Here is a 26,357-nt window from a genome sequence, read left to right on the forward strand (position 1 = left end):
TGCTATGGGTAAAATCAGAAGTGTACAACTTTACTGCCCCCTTCTGTTAAAGGTTTGTCGTTCACCCCCTAGATGAAAACAAACTGAATGCTAGGGCCTATATAATATTAATGATAACGTAATATATAATAATAATAATATTAATAGAAAAGATAACTATACATTTTGTGCAGTGGACAAAATTGTTTATTTTTTCTTGTGAAACAGTAAACAAAAACAGCTAACATGTAAAGGGGTCAAAAACATTAAAACATGCTTAAATTTGTAAATATAAAATTTAAATCACATTAATAAAATTGTTAACAGGAAACGAAGTCAGATACATTTTTAATTGCAAAATTAATTATGGTGCCTTTATTTGGCCACGAGACATGCTATAAAGTGTTGATTTGCTCTCATTGTGCAACTTGCTTTAAAGTACCACACATCCAATGTAATGTTTCAACAATACACTTAGTAATGAAACTGTATGACAACAGAATAACTGCCTATTAATTAGGAGTTTTGCTTACTGTAAATTATTACAAAAAATTTCATTTTTATAGTCATTAATAAACATTAATGATTATAAATTAATAGATACATTAAATTTTTAAAGTAGCCTCCTAATAGAGACTAAAGTATAGCACCACTAAAGAGGTTATAGGTTATAGTCTCCGTCATACCCTTGATGGTATCCATCCAGTTTTGTACTTGCTTTAATATCACTGGCTTGTATTTTACTGTTACAACTTAGCATGGGTCACCCTGAAAAGCACAGCGTAAAAAAGTTTAGTCATTGACTTTCTTAACTTTTAATATGTCCTTCATGTGGTAACATGTGAATTAACTGATTATTCAAGTCAAAAATATTATTCAGTATGACTCAATTAAGTTATATCAAATTAATAAAGTGATTTTAAGGGTTAGATCAAGTGGAAATAATTATTTGAGGTAACAATGACATGCATCAATTCTTATTAGAGTGTAAGTAATTAGTACCATCCTATATGTCCTTCTGCAGAACCCATAAATTATGATTGTGTATCTCTGCTTGTGCTGAGGCTAACAAAACGCGGTTCAAGTGTGTGCTTTTCAAATCTATTCAAATAGTGTTAAAGCTCAAGAAAATTTATTTAGCTTTTTATCTTTATTTTTAATAAATACACCTAAAAATGCAAATATTGCACAGACTTTTAAAAGTAAAAATGCTGGTGTTTGAACAATAAAAATGCGTAATAAATTGCATTAACTCTCTCCTTCAGCTTCCTCCTCTTCTTGTTTGATGACAGGGTTCCCTAAAAATGAGAATGACGAGGAATCCATTTTTTGCAACCATGGCCTTATTAACATATGATTTTTTTTCCATGTCATCACAAATATGACACTTACCATCTAGCTTTTTAAGTTTGGGAAGCCTCTTAGTAGCCTCCTCTATCCAGTTGCCATCAGCGGCATACTTTTCTTCTAATGGGTTCCCCACAAAGACGAGGTCCACCAATGATGGAAGATCTGCCATCTTTACAAACTCCCCTAAGGAACAAACAGCCTTATAAACTCCTCATCATGGATAGTTCACCCAAAAATGAAAATCCCGCCATCATTTACTCACCCTCAAGTTGTTCCAAACCTGTATGAATTTCTTTCTTCTGCTGAACACAAAAGGAGATATTTTGAAAAATGCCGGTAATCTAACAGTTGATGGACCCCATTAACTTCCATAGTATTTTTTCCCTTGACTATAGAAGGCAATGGGGTCCGTCAACTGTTTAGTTAACCATATTCAAAATATCTTATTTTGTGTTCAGCAGAAGAAAGAAATTCATACAGGTTTAGAACAACTTGAGGGTGAGTAAATGATGACAGGATTTTCATATTTGGGTGAACTATCCCTTTAAGGACCATGACTAAGCTGCTATCAGACTCTCAGGTAAGTCTGTTTTCCATGCTCACCCCACTCCTTGACCAAGTTGTTGGACATGTATAACACCTTGAGTTTTTTCATGACGTGAATTCCCTTCAGCTTTTCTATGAGGTTATAAGAGATCCACAGCTCCTCCAGGGTATCACCTACTGCCTCCTGTGGGGGACAGAAGAGCTGTGTGAATTATCTCTGAATTCTTCAAGCTATCATTAATGTTCTGTTCCTTTACTTACAAGTCCATTAAGGTTTTTGATGTAATTCCGCCCCAAGGACAATATCTTAAGGTTCTCTGGGAAAGAAATGCGAATAAACTGTTATGCAATCATGACGAATGCAATTGATAGCTTTGCATCTGAAGGGAGTACTTACTTAGACCATTCAAGTTGGCAATTTTTTCAATACAGTTTGTAGACAGGGATAATCTCCTAGGCAGGAAAGAATTTGCAATGAAGATATTTAGGGAGTTATTATATATGACAGACATGGAAGCTGGTTTAAGAGAAAATACACAAAATTGGAGTTGTATATTTAGACTCACTCGCAGTTGGTAAGATTAGAGAGAGATGCGTCCATTTTTTCAACGGGAGGGATCTGACCATAAAGCTTTACTGCCGTGGCCTCGTTCGCTTTTTCACCTGTTTTCTCCTCCTTGTAATAACCAAGTGAAATCAATAAACATAATTAATAGTACACAGAAAATAACCTACAATTTATACTGGGAATGTCCAATGGGTTAAAGGGATAGTTCACCCTAAAATGAAAATTCTGTCATTATTACTCACCCTCATGTCGTTCCAAATCCGTAAGATCTTCAGAACACAAATGAAGATCTTTTTGATGAAATCTGAGAGGTTTCTGACCCTCCACAGACAGCCACGCAACTACCACTTTGACAAGTTCATTTAGAAATCAAAAAACTAATCCATATGAATTGAGATTGTTTTAAATGAAAATCGCTTTAAATGATGAACAGATTGAATTTAGGCTTTTATTCACACATTGATCAGTGAACATAAACAGAGAATCATCCGAACCTGCTTGACGTGTGAAAACAAACCTCTTGCTGAAGCTCAACTGTGCTGCGTAATACGAGAATTAACCTCATTGGTTCTCGCATGTCAGGCGAACATGCTTGAGCTTATGTTTACCACAACTGATGTGTGTTGATGAATGTTTATATGTGAATAAAATACTAAATTCAATCTGTTAATAGTATAAAGCAATCACGTCTCTTCAGAAATTTTTGACTAAACCACTTAATTCATATGGATTAGTTTTATGAACTCTTTATGAACTTTTTGAAGCATCAATGGCTAGCTGTCAACTGAGGAACAGAAAGCTCACAGATTCCGTCCAAAAGATCTTCATCTGTGCTCTGAAAATGAACGAAAGTGTTACATGTTTGGAAAGGCATGAGGGTGAGTAATTCATGACAGAATTTTCATTTTTGGGTGAACTATCCCTTTAAAACTTGAAAAAAGTTAACCTACAAACTACATCAGTAATAAATGTTTTACCCATTTCATCAGGGCCTCTTTAATAGTTGTTGCTTTTGCCTAAAAACACGCATAACAACTGATTAGTCACTCACAGCAAGGTAAGAGGACGTTTATCATCTTTGTCATGGCAAAAACAGTTAATAGCTGGAAACAAAACCAATAACAAAATGTAGGGATACAAATTCTGGATCTCTACAAGTATGCAACTGTATGTTATTAAATTCACCAGCTTACTAATGAATACAGCTAACTTACAACAACCTCCCTATACTAGACAGTACATTGACATCATCTGTAGTCTGTCACAATTTCTGCACCTTAAACTAATATTAATACTAAGGTTAATAACTAATAAGCAAATAACTTTGAACATTTAAAACCTAACTAACGTTAGCTAATATTCAACAGCTAGCAAAGCGGCTAAATGTTTATCTGCTGCAACTGCCTGACTCAAGCGATGACCATTGAAGCAGCTTGTTTTTGCAGCCTGAGTAATGTCCTCTTTTCACTATAAACAGCAAGCGCTAGTTTTCATTATTTAGAACAATGTATTATGCACCCATTAACATCGCACAGGAAAGCGTTTAAAGGCACAAACAGGATGGGAACTCACCATGTTGTTCTTTACGGTTGCTATGGAACTACCCTGACGCAAAGCGCGTGCGCAAGGTGATGCTTCCGACGAGCACGAGCCGGGAATCCGCCTGACAACACAAATATCGCGCTGGTCTCGTTGCCATATGAATAGATAACTGATTTAATAATTATATTGCCTTAATAGTAGGAAGCTGCTGCAATTAAAATAGAAAAATAATTAAATTAAATTAAAGTATAAATTATAAATCTTCACAACATAAGACTATCACAAATAATAAGACCTTAATTTAATGTTCTTTTTATTTTATTCTTATTATTTTTCGTTTTTATATTAACATTTTAGCAGCATAGCCTACTATTCATATTGGTCTTTGTTTTTATTTGCTATTAGACATATTTTTGCTTTTTACAACGTAAAATCTTTACATTTTGAATACTAAAGTAATTCCAGTGTCCACTCACTCCACTCAAAATACTGTACTGGTTCAAGTTGAAAAACCCAATGAGATGTTCATGGTGTGATTCCACAGTCAGACCACTGGGTGGGAGTGATGTAACAATGATTACAGTCATCTCTCTCTCTCTCTCTCTCTCTCTCTCTCTCTCTCTCTCTCTCTCTCTCTCTCTCTCTCTCTCTCTCTCTCTCTCTCTCTCTCTCTCTCTCTCTCTCTCTCTCTCTCTCTCTCTCTCTCTCTCTCTCTCTCGCTCTCTCTCTCTGTGTGTGTGTGTGTGTGTGTGTGTGTGTGTGTGTGTGTGTGTGTGTGTGTGTGTGTGTGTGTGTGTGTGTGTGTGTGTGTGTGTGTGTGTGTGTGTGTTTGTTCGATTATCATTTTCCCTTATCCTTTTCCTTTTTCGTGAAATGTATTTTTAAATGTAGGCTATTGACCGACAATAAAATTGATCAACTGCCATTTGAATATTTGATTAGGCCTACGGCTACACCCCCAGATAAAAGCCATGTGAAAACTTCCTCAAAACCTTTTTTGAGAGAGAGAGAGAGAGAGAGAGAGAGAGAGAGAGAGAGAGAGAGAGAGAGAGAGAGAGAGAGAGAGAGAGAGAGAGAACAAATTGACACATGACAAGAGTCCTCACGATCAGCGATCTTTATCATTAATGATGATAAATTGTCATTAATGACAGTCAGGTCTGACCAACTGTCACCCATTTCCGACACATAAAAAATATCATGGTTTGCTAAATCATAGGCCTAATTATGACATAAAAAGTTGAAATTATGATATAAAAAGTAATTATGACAAACAAGTAAATTATGAGATACAAAGTCATAATTGTTTATCATACTTTTGACGTTTATCTCAAACTTTTTATTTCATAGGCCTATAGTAGCCTACATGATTTTACTTTTTGGTAGAAATGGGCTTCAAAACAAAAAATTTTTTCACGTGTTAAAATACTTTAATCCTTGTTTTTTGTTAAAATATATATCGAAGCTACAATTGTTATGATGATCACAAATTAAAAAAAGAACAATTAAAAATTAAATACTGAGAACAAAACTTGAAGTATCTTTGTAAATAGGCTATGCAAGTGTAGCCTCTAAAAATATAAAGATTCTATAAACAGTGACAAACATTATGGACAGGAATCCAATGTCCAATACATTGTTCAGCATAGAAACACTGAACATTAGACTTTCGAGCCTGATGTTAGACTGGACGTTTATTAGAAATCTAACATGTATTATTAATATATAGGCCTACCCGAGAGTGTGTTATATTTGCATAATAGTAGGCTTTCCTACTTTTTTAATACAATCCCACACAATCGGTCGCATTAAATTGCTTTGTCTGCGGTGTTATTAGGCCTAGTGAAATGACTATTTGTCACATTTGCACGGAGAAAATCAGTACAATTACGCTGGCAAAACCATGAATAATGAGTTTCAAGAAATTGTATTCATTGCTGAGGAGCACTTGTATCGTGGTGATCTGACACACGCATGCGCAGTGCAGCCCAGTGACAGCGAGCAGCCTCCTCAAGTCAGCAGCGAGAATTCAGACAGCAGCAGTCAGTCTCCCCAGTTCCTGTTTCCGCCACGACTCGCTAAGCATCCCTTACATTAAAACATACGCGCTGTGGAGATACAAGTAACCGTGGCCAAATCAAGGTAAGTGTGTCGCCGTTATATACGACCGCACTACGTTAAGGAAAACGGTGTTTTTCTCGCCGGCGAGTTCGCTCCATCCCGGCCTGTTGCTAGCTCCCTCGACTGCTGAACGGGAAACATAACGGTCAGGTTTGCAGCTCGAGCGCATTGTGTTTTCGCGCGGTGATACCGAAGTATGCTCTGGTCAGACTGTCATTTTGTTGCCATTACGAGCACGGACACAATGAATACTGTGTTTATGTACTAGGACGAGGGGAAGACGATTGCGAATGATTGTTGTGCCAAATATAGGAAACCTACTTTCAGCGAATCCACACCATATAGTGGAAACGAATCTACCACACTCATATAACTGAATAAATTATTAAATTATTAAATGGTTCGTATCAGGGCTGTTGAAGTGGTTTAGCGTAAATGTCCGGTACGTTAGCCAGACATTTAGCAGAAGACACCACAGCAGGAGCGTGTCCATGTTTATGTGGGTAGAAAGGCAAGTTAACGTGAAGCCACTGCAGAAATCGTAGTGTTTACTTTTAGACCCCTAGGAAGAAGGCAGCGTGATACTGACGACTGCAGATGGTGTTTAAATAAATAGTTAACAACATAAAATAAAATTTCATTTACTTCATGTTGTTCCTTCTATGACTACCCCGCAATGGAACACAAAAGCAGAAATTTTGAAGAATGTAGTTTCCGTCAAAAGACTGTGAATGGGGACTGAAGATGTCAAACCTCAAAATTGGAATAAATGTGTTATAAAGGTAGTCTACATGACTCAATATTTTGTGTTTATGGCAAATTGGTGAGGAACTGAATGACATTATTTCCCATAAATCTTAACATCCGTCTTGGTTCTTCATGGAGTGTGCATGAGACTACCTGAAGAAAATGGAAAGATTTGTAAATAAGCGATTCGTTTGATTGGTTTATCTTTTCAATGAATCAATTGAGCAAAAAAAAAAGAAGAAAAAAGATCAGTACAAAATTTAGTTTCCCAAACAAAGCTCTAATGTATGACTTATTTTGAATATAGTGCATGAATCATGTGTGAATGTGAGTATGATGATGGCATTTATATACGTCTCTGCCTGTTATTACAACAATACAAACCACTTATTATGATGATGATTGTTTTTTCCTAACACAGTTCCCACAAGTCATTTTGCTGTTCTTCATAGCTTTAAGCTAATGTTTCTAAACTGCATTGGGATCTGAATTTGAGAAAGTGAGCTGTCTACCTACAGTAGCATATTTCAACATCATAGGTATCTCCTCCAGTGCTCTTCCTTACTTAATCTACTATCACACCCATTAGACACACTACAGGATTGGGCACCATTAATTATCATCATATAACAATTTGGCTTCACTCTTTTAAGGCTACTCTGTGGTTTTTATCTCCCGTCATGTCATCTGCTGTTTTAATCGATGCTCAGAAAACATTTGCCTCACTTAAGAGCCTTGTAAAATCAATGTGTTTTACAGATGTTCTGCCCAGTCCCTGCTTTTCAAAGCATACACCGATAACAAGCTTTCATAGTCAAGTGCGTTATTAAGTCTACAGTACTTGGACTCGTGTGCAATCTCTCAACATTCATACATCTTTAATAGTGTTTTTTTGCGTTGAGGCAGCTTATTTCGCTTGACTTGGAATTAATGATATAATTAAATCTGCTGTGATAATTAATACGTTCACAAGCTTAGGTTTCTGTTAAGAGATGATGAGATGTTTCTCCTCCAAAAGTCAGATGGTCCTCATAAAAAAAAATAAACTGCTTTCTGAATCATTCTTGTATCAGTTGATTTGCATTGCATTTGACCTTAGATCAGATGTACAGCAGAACACAAGAATATGAGCATTTCATTTCATTCAAATATGTAAATATCATAGCTTATAGCTACAGTATACTATAAATACCAGGTTTCAGTCTAGCACTTTTCCATTGTTTAAAGAAATAAACTGGAAAATATAGTTAAGTAACCATAAAAGTGGTTATCTGGTTTTAAATAAAAAATATTGACTGAATACAGCCTGACGATTAGATTAAACCAAACAAAGCGATTTTTATGGGTCAGGTAGCAGTCACTCCTTCACATTTAACATTAAAGTCAGACAAACGAGAATTAATTCGACACTACTCTGCTATGTTTACTTGCCAGGGTCCTTAGAGCTGGCTTTGCCAATGGCAGTGCCTGTAACTTCCCTAAGGGGAGCTTCATTTAGCCAGGGTACTTTTTCTGGGAATTATTTTTTTTAAATACACAAACAGAGTAGTCGCTACTACTTGTTTGTTTCAAATGACAAGCCATATTTGATGTTGATGGATGATAGACAAACCTTTGGATTTCCTGCACAACATCCTATAAAAACCACAAGGACCTGCCGTTAAAGATCACTCCCTCGCGGATGTGAAGTTGCCACTTCCTGTGGAGTTTTTTTTTTTTCTGCGACAAACTGACCAATACAATTTTGGTCGATTATATCTCTTCTTGTCGACTAACATTTAGTCGACTGTTTGGGGGCAGGCCTACCTGAGTGTTCATATTTAGATGAAAACATTTGGCTGTTATAAAGTTCATATGTCAGTGTGTGATGTGGCCTTATCTTGCTGAAGTGAAGTTTATCTCTACTCCAGTGTTTTATAAACCTTTACATTCATGTAAGTTTTTAGTAGCGTGTGATCATGTCTCTTGAAAGTTTTCTTTTAATCTCAGGTCTCTTCGATCAATCAAAGACTCACAAATGAACCATAAATATGTATTTATTTGTCATAGGCACCTGGAGACTTATTGCTGTTTCTGCTCCATGAATGTTTTGCACTGACTCACACTGCTCACACAATTATGCTCGTGAAACATTAACTTGAATACCTAATATGTGGTTATGAGATTTCCATAATGTGTAGTTTCACCTTCCAACCTGATCCCAAGGTATATTTGCACATATAGGTTTTGTTTTGTGTTACTTAAATTAATGACACTTATTTGGTGACTGCACATGTCACAGTAGTCACATGATCATGTAACAGGACAATTTGCCTAGTGGAAATCATCTGCATACATGTCTGTCTTGTCACATTTGTCATATTTGAGTAATGAACTGAGAAATATAATAATGTCCTAAATAGATAATTGTCTCCTGGGATGAATTATGAAGAAGAATTATTAACTCAGGGAAAGACGGTTCAGGTTTATGCTTGTTTTATTGAGATTGAATGGAGGAGTAATAGAGTGCAGGGCTTTGCTACTTTTTTTTAACATACATTCGCCCCATGCTGTGAAGTGAAGGTCAGGATGGGGGCTGTAATAAAGCTCAAAATCACGGATCAAACTAGAGTGAAGGGAATCTCATTCCCCTCCCCCGCTCCCCTTGCTCATCTCTTCTATTCTGCCAATATCAGGTGACTACTCTTGGCTGAGTTTCCATAGCAATGTGGGCAGTGGGCAGGGATAAAGAGGTTCTGATCAGTTTTAATGATAGTGTAGTTTGTCTCTCTGAGCAGGAGATGGAAAATCTCTCCCAATAGGTTTTGATTGGAACGGCAGAGAGGTGTGGGATTTGGCGGCAGGGACTAGCATGTACAAGTGCAGGTGTGTGTGTTTGCATGAGATGGATGATGAAGCAAGTAGCTGCGGTGGGGTGGGATTATCACATGGATGAAATCTTTGGCAGGGATCCTAATGGCAGACCATGTAGCCTTCCACATGATGAACATTTGAACTCACTCTTTTCTAATTCTAGTTCTGCGGCAATGGGCTGCAAGGAAGAGCGTTCCAGTCATTGTCTTTACTTACTCTCTCTTTCCCAGGACAAGGGAGACTGTGAGTCATTCTTCAGAGCCCTTTGGAGATTGTAAAAGTCAGTGTGTGTGGATGCTTGTGCATTTGTGTGAATTTTGCTGGTAGGTTCTTAGCTGACTGCTTTTGCGCCCATCAGAGATGACAGTGGCCAACGACAAGAGCTGTTTCATCGGCTATAAATACCACACTGTAATGTGGAGCATCGCTTTGGCAGCTGCAGGGGAACTGCACTGCCTTTGCCCACACACAAGGAGAGGAAGGGTCAGGATTACACCGACCACACACCTCGTTTGACCCCTGCAGAAAAATTATGTTTTTGCATAAACGTATGGTCTGAATGATTAAATGGGTATATTTTCCCCAAAGCTGTGCATTTGCAGTAGCATAGTCAATGATTACCTACTGCAGGGCTTCATTTAAACCATGGGAAATTTGTTGCAAGACACAGCTTTTCTCCCAAAGTTCTTAATGCCCTTGCCATTGCAGATAGAAGAACATGAGCGATTGTGCCAAATGCATTTCTGCAAAGGCAGTTGGTAGACTCTCTCTGAATAGTCCTCAATAAACTGAACTCAGACCCTTTTTTAGAGTTGAGAACCCAGAGGCACGCAGTTTGCACAATAATGTGTCCTCTGCTTAAGCTACATGCAGACAATGAGGCCACAGTTACTTTAATTAAGAAAAAGGGGGAAAACTAGTAACAGAAATAGACTTTAACCGTCTCAGAAGCCAGGTTATTTTCAGCAGGTCCTCGCTCTGACTGTCTGAATTACAATAGAATGTAATGTATTTAGTTTTTGCTATCATTATTCACCCTATCTGTGCCAGCAAACACACCTTGTCCCACCAGAGTTATGTCCTACCCAACTTCGACACACCCTCTGGCACACACTCCATAAAAGAGGTCAGGTAAATTTGTTTTTCGCATGTGTACTTTTCACGAGTTCACACTTACATTTAATTAAATAGAGTAAAGGTTATGCGTATTTGGCGTGCTGTCCGAGGGGAGGGCTCTGAGCTCAGAACCCAGAGTACTTCCCCATAGTGTTGTCAATGAAAATTATGACTAAATAATGCCGTCAATGAACCTTTATCACGTGACGAAAAGGCTGGTCATGTGACGATGTGTATAATTAAATGTATAATGCAATGTCGTTGACGAATAAAAACGAGACTAAATGTGGTTTACAACATAAAAACTGTGCTAAAATATCTCATCATTTTCGTTGACCAAAACGAGACGAGACAAAACGTTATAACGTTTTTATCGTCTTGTTTAGTCGCGTTATTATTATTATTATTATTTTGCAGTATTTCTGTTTCCTGGGTCTCACTTCAGGGGCTGCATCAGGTCGCACTGCGCAGACGCAGGTGACGTCACTTCCTCAAGCCCCACTCGCGGCATTTTTTAGAAGATGCAGCTGTGGTGAGTTAGCGTAAACGACAACAAATAAAGTTAAGCCAGACACAGAGAAAGGGACCGATAATTTTTATTTCAATTTATGTGTGTGTGCTTCTAACATAAAATAAGAATAAAATGCTCAGACTTTTAGTTGACTGAAACTTGACACAAAGAATAGACTAAAACTAAAATTAAAACAGGCCGCCAAAAACAACACTACTTCCCCATCCCAGGTTGGGATAGGAATAGTGTGAAGTGAGGAGCTGGGGTAATGGAGGGATGCTGGAAAACTGTCATAGAATGGAGGTATGTCTGCTGTATACCTCCTGATGCTAATTGAGTTGATTATCTGAACGTGCTCCTCCCAAACTTTGTTAATAAAACATAATTTCTGTGATCTCATCCAAATTGGACACGACTGTTTTTTCTCACACAGCCTCAGTAAAACTTGCGGTCTTCTGAGGACCACGAACTTTGTGGTTCTCTGAGAAATCTTTCCCACCTGGATAGAAATGTCTGTGATTGTGGAATACTTTTTTTTCACAACAATTCTTCTCATTTACTTTGAAGTAAAACGAAATATCTCACTCCACTACCTTCTGCACCTTCAAGTACCTTTTCAAAAACTAAATTTTTTTAATAATGCTTGCACATTTTCTAAAGACCACGTTCAGACTCCCATCTGAGTAGAGATGTCATTCCCATTCAAATCAGTCTTCTGCTACTTATTGTAAGTCAAATGTTGTTTGGAAAACAAATTCTGTCAAAAAATAGTGATTTACTGTACCCCTCTGTTTTTTTATACATATAATAGGCTATCTATCTATAAGCTTTAGGCTAAAAAACCCAGGGGTCTTATGTCTGAGGTAAGGATGATGGAAGCATTTTTGAGGCATCCAGTCCTGTAGTCTGCATTGCTCACCACTGACCTGAGGGAAACTGCTGTCTCAGCTCAACTGGAGCATGCTCAATGGCATCCCTAATGCCTCGTGGAATGCTAATGGCTTCTCTGGGACAATTAAGCATTTCTGCGGTACTCGCAGCGATGGATGGATATCTGCATAAAAAGCAACAGAGGTAGGATCAGAGGGCAGATAGAATGTCTATTAAACGTTATTAAACAAACCCAATTTGCAGAGTGAGGGCATCTCATCCACTAAATGCTACCACCCAAAAGTCATCCGATTGAGATGGGTCAAGCTCAAGCATGGCTATGACTGATGATTTTCAGAGCTGGACTCTATGTCAGTGTTGTTATCCCTTTTATGCAAAAATCAGGGGTGGGGGATTGTCATAAGAGGATTGAAGGGGTTTGGCATGATTGGATTTCACCTTTAACAGTTTCAAACATACAGACTCTCAAGAGTACATGATACAGTCTATCAGTTGCAGGAGACATGGTGGGTAATGCACAGAACCTTCACTTTAGCTTAAATCAGCACTTGCTTCCTTACAGTCACTTGGTTTATATGCCATCCTGGGTCAGAATATGTGCTTGTCCCATTCTGTCCCCTGCCATTGGGGTGTGAAGAAAAACAGATGGTCCAAAAACCTCACAGGACACAAATGTATTGAGTGTGGTTTTGTAAGTCCCAGTCTACCCCCTCTCTCTTGCTATCTCTTTGTCTCTTTCTCTTTTCTTCTTTTCCCATTTATGCCCTCTGAAAATTGCTTCCCCACTCAGCTGAAACCAAAATGTACTATGGAATATTATAGGGAATGTCTGATAAGACGTTTCCAGACCCTCCTGTTTGAACCTTAGCACTTGGAGCACTAGTAAAATATTTGCTTCTCTCCATTGCTATTTACATAGGGTGAATTGAACACTAAGTGTTACTCGTTGTTGGTTTTGTGTGCAAATCTTGACTATACCTTTTGGCTAGAAGCCCAGCTGGCCCTCACCCACTAAGTAGAGTTGTTAGCCCGGGGGTTCGGCTCAGGTGGGCTCTGCCGCCTACACATAACAAAATCGTCAGAAAACCGCAACTGGTTTTGACCCAGAAAGCTAAATTAAGTTGTCATCGAAAGCTTCAATTTGAAAGTTTTCATACTGCTATACTTCACATGCATCAGTTTGCATGTCAACATGCTACTTGCAGTTTTGTCCCTATGCATCATCAGTTATTCCTTACAAACTATTGCAAGGCAAGGCCATGTAACCGCTGGCCAAGTGCTATGATCACAGTGTTTATCAGCTGCCGGTGGATTTTAGTAGCGTAGCACAGGGCAGAGGATGAGTCGAATGCTAATTTGGTACAGAGCCAGAGGTGTAAACCTTATGTGACACTGATGACAGAGACAGTGGAGATAAGTCACATTCTGGGTTCTGTGCTTTTCATCACTTCCATCATTTTTTAGCAGAGCAGAGAAAAAGTACAGCCCGGCAGACTCTTTTTCTTTTCCCTAAATGTGCAGGGGACAAATTGTTTGGTAACAGTGCCCTTTCTTTAACCTCCCGTTTACTCTGTTCATCTCTCTGTTGCTTCTTCCTTCCTTCTTTCATTCACTTTGAAATCGACTATTTGTGGAGCGGCATCTTTGAGCCAGGTTATCGACTTCAGTTTAGACACCATGGAGTAGCATTATCCTGTGCCAGCGAGAGGCGTGCAAGGCGGAGAAGATCCTGTTCGGAGAGATAATCTGATCAGTGGATTTGTCGACTTAATTTTTCGCTAATCCTCATAGTGTTGTGGCAAGCCCTTTTGTGTTGAAAAGGCACAGGTTGTCTTAATTGGGATCAAGAGTGGGATTGCCGCTCATGCCAATTACAACATACTTTGGTTTCACACGCAGAATACGTTATAAGATTTAGTGGACATTGATTTTTCTGTATTTGTTCAGCAAGACTTTTAATTTTATTAAGTGTACATTGATATATGATGATGCAAAATTGTTTAGCTGGGTATATTCCCCTTAATGCATTTGTTAAACTGATTAACCTTTTCTGGGTATTGAAGAGATTTGACTGACAAGAGTAATACTGACAACAAACACATTATTTAGCCAGGCATTGTCACTGTGTGTGTGTGTGTGTGTATATATATATATATATATATTGCTTCTCTATAATATATATATATATATATATATATATATATATATATATATATATATATATATATATAATTGAATTTCCCCTTATAAATATATGCCCAGTGTATTTTATAATGTCTGTTCAAAGTTTCCTTTTCAAAACAAATTAATTAAGTTTTTAATTTGCAACAGTACATTCAAATTATGCAGTAAGCAATAATTTAACTCCATGACAGCTATAAATTCATAAACATGTTTGCTGGAGAACAATAGCATACTGTGATGGGTTGATAATTACAGTTATCAATCCATTCTAACTGATACTTACAAGATGAACAGAAATAATAGAAAACCAAACATTTACATTTGCAAGGCACAAAAACACATATGATAAATGGCACCTGCCATATTTGCCTCCTGGCCAACCTTATCGCTCAACCTTGAACACATTGTTGAAAGATATATTGTAAAGAAGTGCATGAGGACTTTGGTCACTGTTCAGTCTCATAACAATGAGATCATAAAAAAGGAGTGAAAAGAACAGGAAGGAAGCGATTGGGATCAAGCATTAAAATCTTGATTAGGTGATTAGGGCTGGGTGATCACAATATTTTTTTCCATATCATGCATACGATATCAATATTTATCATAACGTTCATTTATATGGAAGTAAAATAATGTCAAATGTTTTTGAAACAAAAAAGCCTGTTGAATTGCACTACTTAAAGGGGTCATATAATGGTACGCACTTTTACAAGTTGATTGTACTGCAATGTGTGTTGGCAGTGCCTGTACACAACCATCATATAATGATAAAAATCCATCCAGTGTTTTTGTTTTAATCTCCTTTTATGTATTCCCCTGTCTCAAATCGAGCCGTTTCACCGTGTGTCGTCACACGGCGCGTGACGCCCCTCCCACGGTTGTTGATTGACAGCAGTGTTTCAGAGTTTTGTTTACGATGAGAATATTCCCCACTATCAACGTAAATGCGTTCATGTTTGCGCGAATCATTTCTCACCAGACTGCTTTTTAAACGAGGGTCAGTATAAAGCTGGTTTTGCTAAGAAGCTGCTCCTGAAAAAGGAATCGGTATATTCGTGTACCTGCTGCACCTCCTGAAGAAGTGAGTAGCTGCTATAATGTTTTATTAACCTTTTACTAGTTGCACGCTTCACGATGAATGCGGCTAATGTTTACACTCAGGGTACATTACGGCATGTATTCTATGTTACGACGTTCTGAATATAATTAATAATCCCACGTTTATAATGAACAACGCATTATGGTTATTGTGTTATTAAAAACTATGTACGCAGGTGTTACAGTTAACGTGCTAACACTAAGTTACACCTGGTTTACTGGTATGTTACTGATTAAGAAGTAATGTAAAAAAAACAAACAGTTATAACTACATGAAGATGAATGGTAACACAATACCGGCACAATATTGTTTACATCTAGCAAATGCATGATTCAAGACTATTAATACTGTAATTGATGTTATCTGATCTCTTATTTTTGCTTAACATAAAACATTTTTGTACTGCACTAAACATAAACATACAACAAATTCTTAGGTATCCTTCAACTATCAGTTACTGCTAGAATCATTACTGACATGACAGGACATGTTTCAGTCACGATAGTTGTACCGAACACTGAGATAACGTTACGCATCACTGACAAGCCTACATTTACCACAAAAAATTTTTTTCAACATAAATCTGTCAACGAACTAACCTATACAGTAAACACATAGCGTTTGTATCCCACTACTCTACCCTTACAGTAGGCTACATACAAAATAGATCAAAGTGACATTATGTTAACCAACCATTCAGAAACGTCTTGCTCGAGCCTTAATGGTCGAACTTCTTCGGGGGCGTCATCTTGTTCCGGGTCCGACTCCGGTTCAAATTGGAATGGCAACACTACAGATGTGTCCTCAGAGACTCCCGCTGCCATTCTTTCGCTAAAATATACCATCAACTGTTGTCAAGGCAACACTCCACGTGCGTTGTCAAAAACGCCCCAAAGAACAGAGGGGCGGAGTCAGCAAGCTCATTATCATTTAAAGGCATATACACTGAAACGGCGTGCTGAAAACAGAGCTGTTTTTGACCATGTAAAATTAGTGTTTTCTTAAGATTTCCATTACACGAGAGTAGATGTTAAAACTTCATGCTGATTTGTACTCGGCTTTCGGCAAGATAAGCACCAACTAAGACATAGCTTTACAGTAACCTATGCTTCTCCATCCATTTACGCTTCTTTCCATATGGTGATGTAAATCTCCTTCTGTCTAGTGTTAACACGCGTCAGCACACACAACGGCTGCAACCATAGTGCGGTCCCCCCATGACAACCGTCTGGATTGAGCTGATTAGGGGACATCTCTAGGGTCTTCAAGTGGGCACCTTCCGTCCTCAGTGTTTCGTTGACTAGCCCACGACACCTCAAGAGGGCCGACAGTGACTCTGGCGTCCCAGAGTCACCCCCCTCCGTCCCCCACTCAACTCAGCCCAGCTTACTGACCTCTACATCCCTCCTGCTGCTGAGACCTAACCACAATCTCACAATCTCTCCGCAACCCAACCATACGCGCCAACCCGTTTGACTAAGGCTGTCGAGGCCCACTGGTGCGTTAATATGCAGTTTCAGTGGCAACGGTTCCGTATGGCATACCACCTACCGCAAAACACAATATCTGCCCAACCACCCGTCATTCAAGCAATATACACAGGAACGTAATGACTGTAAATACTATACAACCTATACAAATAAACCAACAGACTCTTCAAGTTTTCAAGAATTCTACGAAACCGTAGAATGGCGGCCTGTACACAGCCAGCTAGAATCTTTCCGTCTCAACCACAGCCAGTTGCTGCTCCTTTGTGCTGCTTCAGATAAGTTATTTACTGTGCGACGCAACTCTTGGCCACTGAATCCGATGTCTCTGAGGAACCGGGTTGTAGAGTGTGCCACAAAACCTCGACAACCAACTTCCACTGGATAAACCTGGACTCTCCATCCTCGCTGTTTGCTTCAGTGGCCAGATGAGCATACCGCAATTTCTTCCTCTCATATGCCTCATCTACCGCATCCTCCCATGGCACTGTTAACTCTATCAGTTGAACAATGCGTGCTGATCCAGACCACAAAACAATATCTGGTCGTAGGTTAGTGGTGGCAATCTCAGGTGGAAAAATATGCCGTTGATCAAGATCAGCCAGCATCTTCCAGTCCCTAGCAGCTTCCAGTTGCCCTGGGCGAGAATTGATTAAAATACTAATGAGAATTTTTAATAAAAGTATATTACAAAGTTTTCATTTAGACCCTAAAGATTCATATTAACTTGTACAAAAATGGCATTATATGACCCCTTTAAAAAAATAGGCATTGCATTAACCATGCTTGCATTTTAATGCATTGTATTTTTAGGGCTTGGATTTTTATGGGCTGGGAAGCAGATGGACTCAGAATATGAACTTAACGCACAAAGTTTCATCACAGCAAAAAATGCAAGCGAAGTGCTACACAGGGTGTAAACTCACGGTGCTCTTTGGTTGCTTGGGATAATTATGCTCAAAAACAGAAAATATTCCAAGGCACTCGACTTAGAAAAAAGTAGAAAAAAGTATAAAAAGCCTTTATTAGATCATGGCTTTTAACATTAAAATTGGTGACAGATACACCTACGCGTTGCGAATATGTGCCTTCGTCAGGGTGTGTGTAAAGTGATATACTGGCATAAAGTTGGCTTGACATTGGACAGTCGCACATTTAGGGACCGTCTCTAAAGCAAAGAGTATAGAAGTAACAAGAGGCGAAACTCCGTTGCAGTTTTGGTAACAATCACTAGATGGCGCTGCTGACGCCATTTTGGACTGAACCAACGGTTTTACCGTTAGCACAACTGTACAGCATAATGTCTGGAAATAATTGGAAACAAAGAAAACAGTGTTCTGCCATCAACTGCAACAACTACCAGTGTACAACCAATCAACTAGCATTTCATAGATTCCCTAAGATCCAGAGAGGTAAAGTAGAAAAGGTTTTTATTACCGTTAAAGTGAGCAGCGTACGTACGTCTCCATACGTAAATAGCGGCATGGATGTACAACAGTGAGTGCAGGGAAGTTGTGTGTGACAAGGAAAAGAGCAAAAACACTCTTGTATACATGGTGAAACTATTCAATAGAGTCAGAATCCATCATATATTACGGACCCAAAATCGACAACTGTCACAGCCCAAACAGAAGCGCTACAGAATAGTTTTAAAGCTAAGTCATCTGTACATTAACTCTCTCTTTCTGTATCAAATGTAACATGTTGTACAAAGTTTTTATTAGTCAAGATGAATTAAATTATAATAAAACTAAAGACTAAAACATATAACGTTAGAACAGCTAATATACTTACCATTGCCATTCTATTTGTAGTAACGTAAATGTGTGCACTTTACTAGCACAATGTTTGATTTGTTGTGTGTAAGTTAATACAGGCAGAAATGATGTGATCTACTTACCATCACCAATTTTATTACTGTTTATTTTGTGACGATCTTCTATTACTATTAAATATTCTCTCTTGACTAATGTGTTGTCCCTTTCACCTAACGTTACTCACTGTTCATTATGTTTTGGCTTTTTCAATGAATTTGTTAATCATTTCATGAGGAACATGGGCTGTTGTTACTAGTGTTCTAAAATTGTGCTGTGTATGAAAACGGGAGTTATCCCCAAAAGTTATTGGGGTAAATAAATAGCCTTTTCGACAGCGTCATGCTCTATGACGAAATTGCTTTATTATAAACCGATCCATAAGCATTATTTTGTTGTACATCATTCAACACGCCGTTTTAGTTTAGGCTATAGAGGTATTAAATACTAGAAACTACTATTTAGTTCCATTAACCGCTTTTGAATTGGAACCGGTATCGTTCAATTCTATGACAGCTGTGTTGCGTTCAGTCCAAAATGGCGGAGCTGCTGCTCTGCGCATAGGCGCGTTTGTTGCAATGGAACGTTCTATTGAGTTTCGCCTCTTTGTACTTCTATACTCTTTGTCTAAAGTTACATACGACATTGGTATACACGTTTCTAACTTCAATAGCATTTGAAGAGAACGACTTAGTCATAAAACCTACTGTAAAGTGTTCATGTAGGTGTCAGGCATAATGCACACCTTTTAGGTTTTTGATATTTATTCAAATAAATTGAAGTTTGCTATTGAAGTTAGAAACGTGTATACCAATGTTGTATGCAACTTTAGAGATGAACTCCGTACTACATCCTGGTCAATAGTCACAGTTCAGCTCACGTAGCACGGCGTTCGTGGTTCGACTGGTCGAGACATGCTTGTATACGCGAAGTGCACTGTCTCTATAAGGTATCTTCTTATTAAATTGTCTGTACACTTACAAAGTTCTCAATGGTTAGTTTTTTGGCCGGAATTGTCCTTTCAAAGCCTTTCCAGTTAATTTTATTCGGGTGCTGATGCGGCTTTCTAACGTGCGCTTTTTTGAGCGCGTACACCCGAAGCGCAAGAACTAAAAGCCGAGTCAAACAGCGCCTGGTTACTGAACTAAGTAGTCTCATTGCGCTAATACTGTCAAATACACACAAGGTTTATATAAACAGGGATGGTTAGCTATGTCTAAACTGAAAGCAAACATTTAAGAAATAATCTGCGTGTGTCATATGCGTGTATATTAGATGCATCGCGTGCTGGTCTTAAAGCGTCAGTAACCTAATAGTAAACATGCTGCCCCTTGTCCTTAAAGGGATAGTTCACACATTTTTTTTAAATTCTGTCATTATTTACTCACTCTAATATTGTTCCAAACCTGTATAAATTACTTTCTTGTTCTGAACACAAAATATATTTTCAACTGTTTGGTTACCCAGATTCTTCAAAATAACTTTTATTTTCAACAGAAGAAAGAAACTTATTCGGGTTTAAAACAACTTGAGAGAGTAAATTTTGACGTTTTTCATTTTTCGGAGAACTATACCTTTGTTATGGTAAAGGGACCCGAAGACAGAAGGGCAGCTGAAAGTGTTTATTAGCAGCAGTGAGCAGACAAACAGTTAACAGTAATGTTCAAACAGTAAACACAAAGTTGAGGAGAGCACAGGACACAGACGCTGGAGAGGATCGCTGAAGAAGGACGTAGGAGATGATCACGGGAAATAAAAGGTCTTGGAGGTTTCACACACACAGGTAAAACAAGACTAGACAATGCAGTGCTGTGGATGGTGCTGGTGATTAGCTGTGCTGAGTGCAGGCAGGTTGTGGGGACAGGTGATGGGGATTAGTATTCGGGTGATGGCTGATGGTGTGCATGTGTGGGTCAAGGAGGATGCTGGGAAATGTAGTGAGGAGGTGGAGGAGACTAGATGGTGACCGTGACACCCTTTAATATTAATAAAACAACAAAACACAAAGAGAAAATCACTCACTGACTGAGAACTTAAATAGTAGCTTTAATAAGAATCAATGTATAATTTGTACAGTGAAGTCTATGTAGTGTTTTAATTTCATATTTGTTCATTTAATTACTTTCTTCAATGCAACTGCTAAATACACCTACTGTGTCTGAAAAATAAAGCACTGTTCATTTTATTTGTATATTAAGTTGGGTATGTGTATCTTTTGTTCTTTTTTTTTTTATTAACAGAAAATAATGACAAAGATTTTTACCTTCGGCATTTTGGCCTAAATGTCTGCCATTCTTTTTATTTTATATTTTGTTACCTAAGGCTTTGTTTTTAAAATAGGGACATTAGTTTGGCTGTTTTGCTCAGTCGCTTGCAAAATAGTAAAACCAACTTGAAAAGGAATCATGATAAAAAATCGTGTATCGTGATTTTCCTGAAAAAATCGTGATATGATATTTTTGCCTTATCGCCCACCATTACTGTGAGCGTCACATGTGAGTTTGTGTATCAGACGAAACATGCTCCGTTCATTCACACAGAGACACGCAGAAATCACTTATTAGTGACATGCACTGACTGGCTGTTGTCGCATTTATTTCTGCTGTGTGATACGCTGCTATATTTATCCATATAGAGTAAAAGTATCCAGAGGTTATCATCGTTATCAATGTCATTTTTATTGTGATCTTGATATGACAGCGTTTATCGCCCAGCCCTAATTTTGATCATTTGTGAATGTGACTGAATGAATGTCCATAAATGATGCAGACAGCAGTACTGTATGGGGTCTGTTTTGCTGAGGACCTGGCACTGGCTGAGCTGCCCTCTTTAGTGCTCCACTGACATCCATGCTAATCAGCGTGCCTAGTGACACACTCTGCATCACTGCATGCTGGAGTTTGGTGCGAATGAATGTTTCGGTGCTTCAGTGATTTGCACGGTTTATTGGTGTGATCAGAGCATCTTTTGTGAGCATTAACAGTCGTGCATAAACAGGCTTTTCGGCATTGGGAAATAGAATTTCAGGGCAGTTGAAATGCCCTTGGGACGCAATCACAGAGGCGCTCCGCTAAAGCTTCTTACCGCCTGTGGCCTACCGCACGGCACTACAACATTTATTTGAAATCACTTAACATTATTCATTAGCAGCCTCCTCTGTGGTTTGCATGTTGCATTTATTCCCTTACATTTTACCTTGCATGCTAGCTGGAAACCTGGCGTGACATATACATTGTTCTAGCAGGAGGCAGCTTGTGAGAGAGGTATCATTTGTCTGAATGAATCACCTCATCTCCTCCTCTCATGCCGCACACCCTGCCATTTTTACAGCGCGGTGTAATTGGCCACTCTGTTTCCCATCTGTTGCTTGCTTGCATTCCTTGTCATATTCCCTCTGCTGTCCTGCCCACCCTCGGCACCAGCGGCACGAGGGAGTTTTGTTTTTTTGCCAACAAGTGACGACAGAAGAAAGATCAAATAGAATTCATAAAAGTCGATAAACAAACATCCGCCTGCCGTTTCATTATCTCTCTGTTTCCTCTCCGTGAGCTGGAGGTGTGGGTGCCATTTATTTCCTCAGAAGAAGGCCTCTCCACTCCTGATGAGAACTTTTCCATTTCACATTCTTGCCCTCGGCAATGGATCAGAGTGTCAGAGTTACTTGCGTCTCCGAACTCCTCAACGATTCATCACTCTGTTTTTTGTTTGTATTTTTTCCTCCAGACAAAGAGTTGTGGCCCATTACATATGTGCCTTGGAGAATTTTTTTCTTTAGTTCCAATACAGAACCAAAGTTTTAATTTTGTTAATTTTTTTCAATTAGTTAAGGTTAGACTTTAGAATAGAGGGTATACTATGCATTGATGTCACTTTTCCGCCGGACTGACGGCAAAAGAGCCTGCTGCATGACTGGATTTAATAGATGAAACTGCGAAAACACAAGTAAAACAAACGATTATCAGTTTAAAATAAAGGTTGGACTTGATATAAGTGTTCCTTACAACTTACCAAAGATCCAGTGTCCAATGGATATTGGCATTTATATGTGCCTGATATTGGCGATTTGTGCAGAATTTGCCTGTGAATGCTTCATGCAAATACAATATAGGTAGGTCTAAAGCCGGGTGATCACTCATCAATGTTATATATATATTAGGGGTGTAACAATACATGTAATCGGTAACGCAATTCAAACAGAACGATTCGTTGGACCATTTTTCCTGCTGACCTAAATCCACCATCACAACGTTGCGCAACATCAAATGGCAAACGTAATGAAAGCGGAAAGAAACTGCGCTACTCATTATTTTGTGCTTCACAAATCGTTTATCAGTTTGGACCATCACCATCAGTGCAGCGCGAGCCGATCTTGATCAAGCGACACTGTTATCCACAGCGCTGAGAGATCCAGTAAACAAAGCATTTGAATTCTCCACTAAGTAATAACATCGCTGCAAGATCCAGTGAGAAGCATTCAAATTTCTCCGTTATTAACAGATCAAACAGCGCTGACATGGAAACCAGGAGAAACATTGTTCCATGAATGAACTAGTTATAGGTTTTAAGTCCACAGATCAGCAACATTCACCATGGATTTACTGTAGTAACACTCACTGTAACCATGAAAGTTTGGCAGAAATAGTCAAATGCTTTCAAGTACATCACACATCTTTTTCCAGCACTTCAAAACACAAATATTATCATATTTATATGTTATTAATGTGATGACCAAAACATTATTTGTTCATCCTTCAAAGATTACCCCCATTTATAAAAATAAAAGTTTCAAGATGTAGGAAAACCTTATTTAAAAATAATTTTTCTTTTAATAAATAGGCTGTTAATAAATTTTAATAAATTCTCTGGCATTTTTCTTTTTGCTGTATCATATCGAACCGAACCGTGAATTTTGTGAAACGTTACACCCCTAATATATATATATATATATATATATATATATATATATATACACACTATATATATACACACTAGGGCTGGGCGGTATATCGAGTTTGTACAATGAAAGAACAGTACAATTTGTCCTAAACATGACACAAGCTTATTAAGCAAGGCAAGGCAAGGCAAGTTTATTTATATAGCACATTTCATACACAATGGTAATTCAAAGTGCTTTACATTGAAGAAATTAAAATAATCAAAAGAAATCAGAATAATTAAAACAGTTTAGAATAAAAGATAAAATACAGAAATCAGAATAATTAAAACATAAAATAAAATACAGTGCAAACAGTCGGACGAACAGTGGCACAGTGCTCATTCAGTAAATGCACAGCTAAACAGATGTGTTTTGAGTCTGGATTTGAATGTGACTACTGTAGGAGCACATCTGATCTCTTCTGGAAGCTGGTTCCAGCTGCGGCTGGCATAGTAGCTAAAAGCAGACTCGCCGTGCTTAGAGTGAACCCTTGGTATTTCTAGCCGATGTGATCCTAATGATCTGAGTGATCTGTTGGGTTTATATTCACTGAGCATATCTGCGATGTATTGAGGTCCTAGGCCATTGAATGATTTATATACCAGTAATAATACTTTAAAATCAATCCTAAATGTAATCTGGCAGCCAGTGTAAAGACCTGAGGACTGGTGTGATGTGTTCATATTTTCTGGTTCTGCTCAGAATCCTAGCAGCAGCGTTCTGTATGAGCTGCAACTGTCTTATGGTCTTTTTGGGAAGGCCAGTGAGAAGTCCATTACAATAATCCACCCTGCTGATGATGAAAGCATGCACAAGTTTTTCTAAGTCTTGACTGGAAACAAAGCATCTAATTCTTGCAATATTTTTCAGGTGATAATATGCTGATTTAGTTATTGCTTTGACATGACTACTGAAACTAAGGTCTGACTCCAGAGACACACCCAGATTCCTGACTTGATTTTTAGTTGTTTGACCCCTAGACTGAAGGTATGCGTTCACCTTGAGAACTTCATCTTTGTTTCCAAACGCAATGACTTCAGTTTTGTCTTTGTTTAACTGAAGAAAGTTTTGGCACATCCAATTGTTTACTTCATCAATGCATTGGCAAAGGGAGTCAATGGGGCTGTAATCGTTAGGCGATAGGGATAAGTAGAGCTGTGTGTCGTCTGCATAGCTATGGTAAGCGATTTGGTTCTTTCTCATTATTTGGCTCATTGGGAGCATGTACAGGTTGAATAGGAGTGGCGCAAGAATTGAGCCTTGAGGGACTCCGCATGTCATGGATGTCCACTCAGACTTATGGTCTCCTATACTTACATAATAACCTCTGCCTCCTAAGTATGACCTGAACCATTTTAGGACTATCCCAGAAAGCCCGACCCAGTTTTCCAGCCTGTCAAGAAGTATTTTGTGATCGACAGTGTCAAATGCAGCACTGAGGTCGAGTAGTACCACCACTGATAATTTGCCTGTATCAGTATTTAAGCGAATATCATTTATTATCTTTATGAGCGCGGTCTCTGTACTGTGGTGCGGTCGGAAACCAGATTGAAAATGGTCAAAGTATCCATTCGAGCTTAAGAATTTGTTCAGCTGATTGAAGACAACTTTTTCAATGATCTTGCCTATGAAAGGAAGATTTGAGATCGGTCTATAGTTGTTTAATATGGTCTTATCCAGATTGCTCTTTTTCAGGAGGGGCTTGACAACAGCAGTTTTCAGGGAGGTCGGAAAACTCCCAGAGAGAAGTGAGGCATTTACCACTTCTAGGAGATCTGCTTCTAAGCTGTGTAACACATTTTTGAAAAAAGATGTGGGAAGTGCATCAAGGGCGCAGGTTGATGTTTTTAGTTGCTGTACGGTTTCTTCCAAAATTTTGCCATCAATTTCTTCGAAATCAGACATAGTGGCTACTTTCTCGTGCTGTTGTCTGATCTGCCTGACACCAGCGCAACTCAAGGATGAGCTGATCACCTTTCTGATATTATTGATTTTCTCAGAGAAGAAAGAAGCAAACTCACTGCACTTTCTCACTGAGAGCATTTCACTGGGAATCTGGCTTGGGGGGTTTGTCAGTCTCTCTACAGTAGCAAAAAGAGTGCGCGTGTTGTTTATATTGCTGTTTATAATATTCGAGAAAAAAGTCTGTCTAGCTTTGCTTAGTTCCATATTGAAAGCATGGATGCTGTCTTTGTAGATGTTATAATGGACTACAAGTTTTGTCTTCCGCCACATGCGCTCTGCTTTTCTGCATTGTCTTTTCATATTTTGCACTGCTGTTGAGTTTCTCCAAGGTGCTTTTTGTCTGCCACTCTTCTTCCTGACTTTCACAGGAGCAATATCATCAATTACACTCTTAACTTTTGAGTTAAAAGAATCAAGGAGAAAATCAACAGAGTCAGCAGATATGCTTGGTGTTAAAGATATAGCCTTCATAAATAGTACACTAGTGTTCTCATTTAAGCATCTCTTCTTGACAGACACAGATCTAGCTTCAATGGCAGGAGAGATCAATATATCAAAGAAAATACAAAAATGATCAGACAGTGCTACATCCTTAATAACAATTGATGAAATGTTTAGACCCTTACTGATAAGTAAATCTAGAGTGTG

General features: G+C 38.4%; 2 protein-coding genes across 3 annotated transcripts in view; one reads left to right on the forward strand and one right to left on the reverse strand.

Moving 5' to 3' along the window:
- Window positions 1–163: 163 nt before the first annotated feature.
- dnal1 (dynein, axonemal, light chain 1) lies at window positions 164–4,096 on the reverse strand. Its single transcript, XM_077239988.1, has 8 exons — window positions 4,016–4,096; window positions 3,421–3,459; window positions 2,442–2,551; window positions 2,273–2,328; window positions 2,137–2,192; window positions 1,933–2,059; window positions 1,372–1,512; window positions 164–1,277 (listed from the first exon to the last, which is right to left on the reverse strand). Exons 1-8 carry the CDS (start codon window positions 4,016–4,018, stop codon window positions 1,228–1,230), a joined length of 582 nt encoding a protein of 193 aa, XP_077096103.1. The 5' UTR covers window positions 4,019–4,096; the 3' UTR covers window positions 164–1,227.
- Window positions 4,097–5,821: 1,725 nt separating this feature from the next.
- Window positions 5,822–26,357, forward strand: part of fut8a (fucosyltransferase 8a (alpha (1,6) fucosyltransferase)) — a 108,526-nt gene continuing 87,990 nt past the window's right edge. Inside the window, exon 1 of one of the 2 annotated variants that reach the window (XM_077239989.1) lies at window positions 5,822–6,127. The gene's annotated coding sequence lies outside the window, so the exon portion shown is untranslated. The remainder of the gene's footprint in view (window positions 6,128–26,357) is intronic. The other variant, XR_013206710.1, reaches the window with a different exon arrangement.

This window comes from Siphateles boraxobius, unplaced genomic scaffold (genome assembly GCF_051911475.1).
Source record: "Siphateles boraxobius isolate OS27281-9 unplaced genomic scaffold, OSU_SipBor_1 22, whole genome shotgun sequence".
Taxonomy (NCBI): domain Eukaryota; kingdom Metazoa; phylum Chordata; class Actinopteri; order Cypriniformes; family Leuciscidae; genus Siphateles; species Siphateles boraxobius.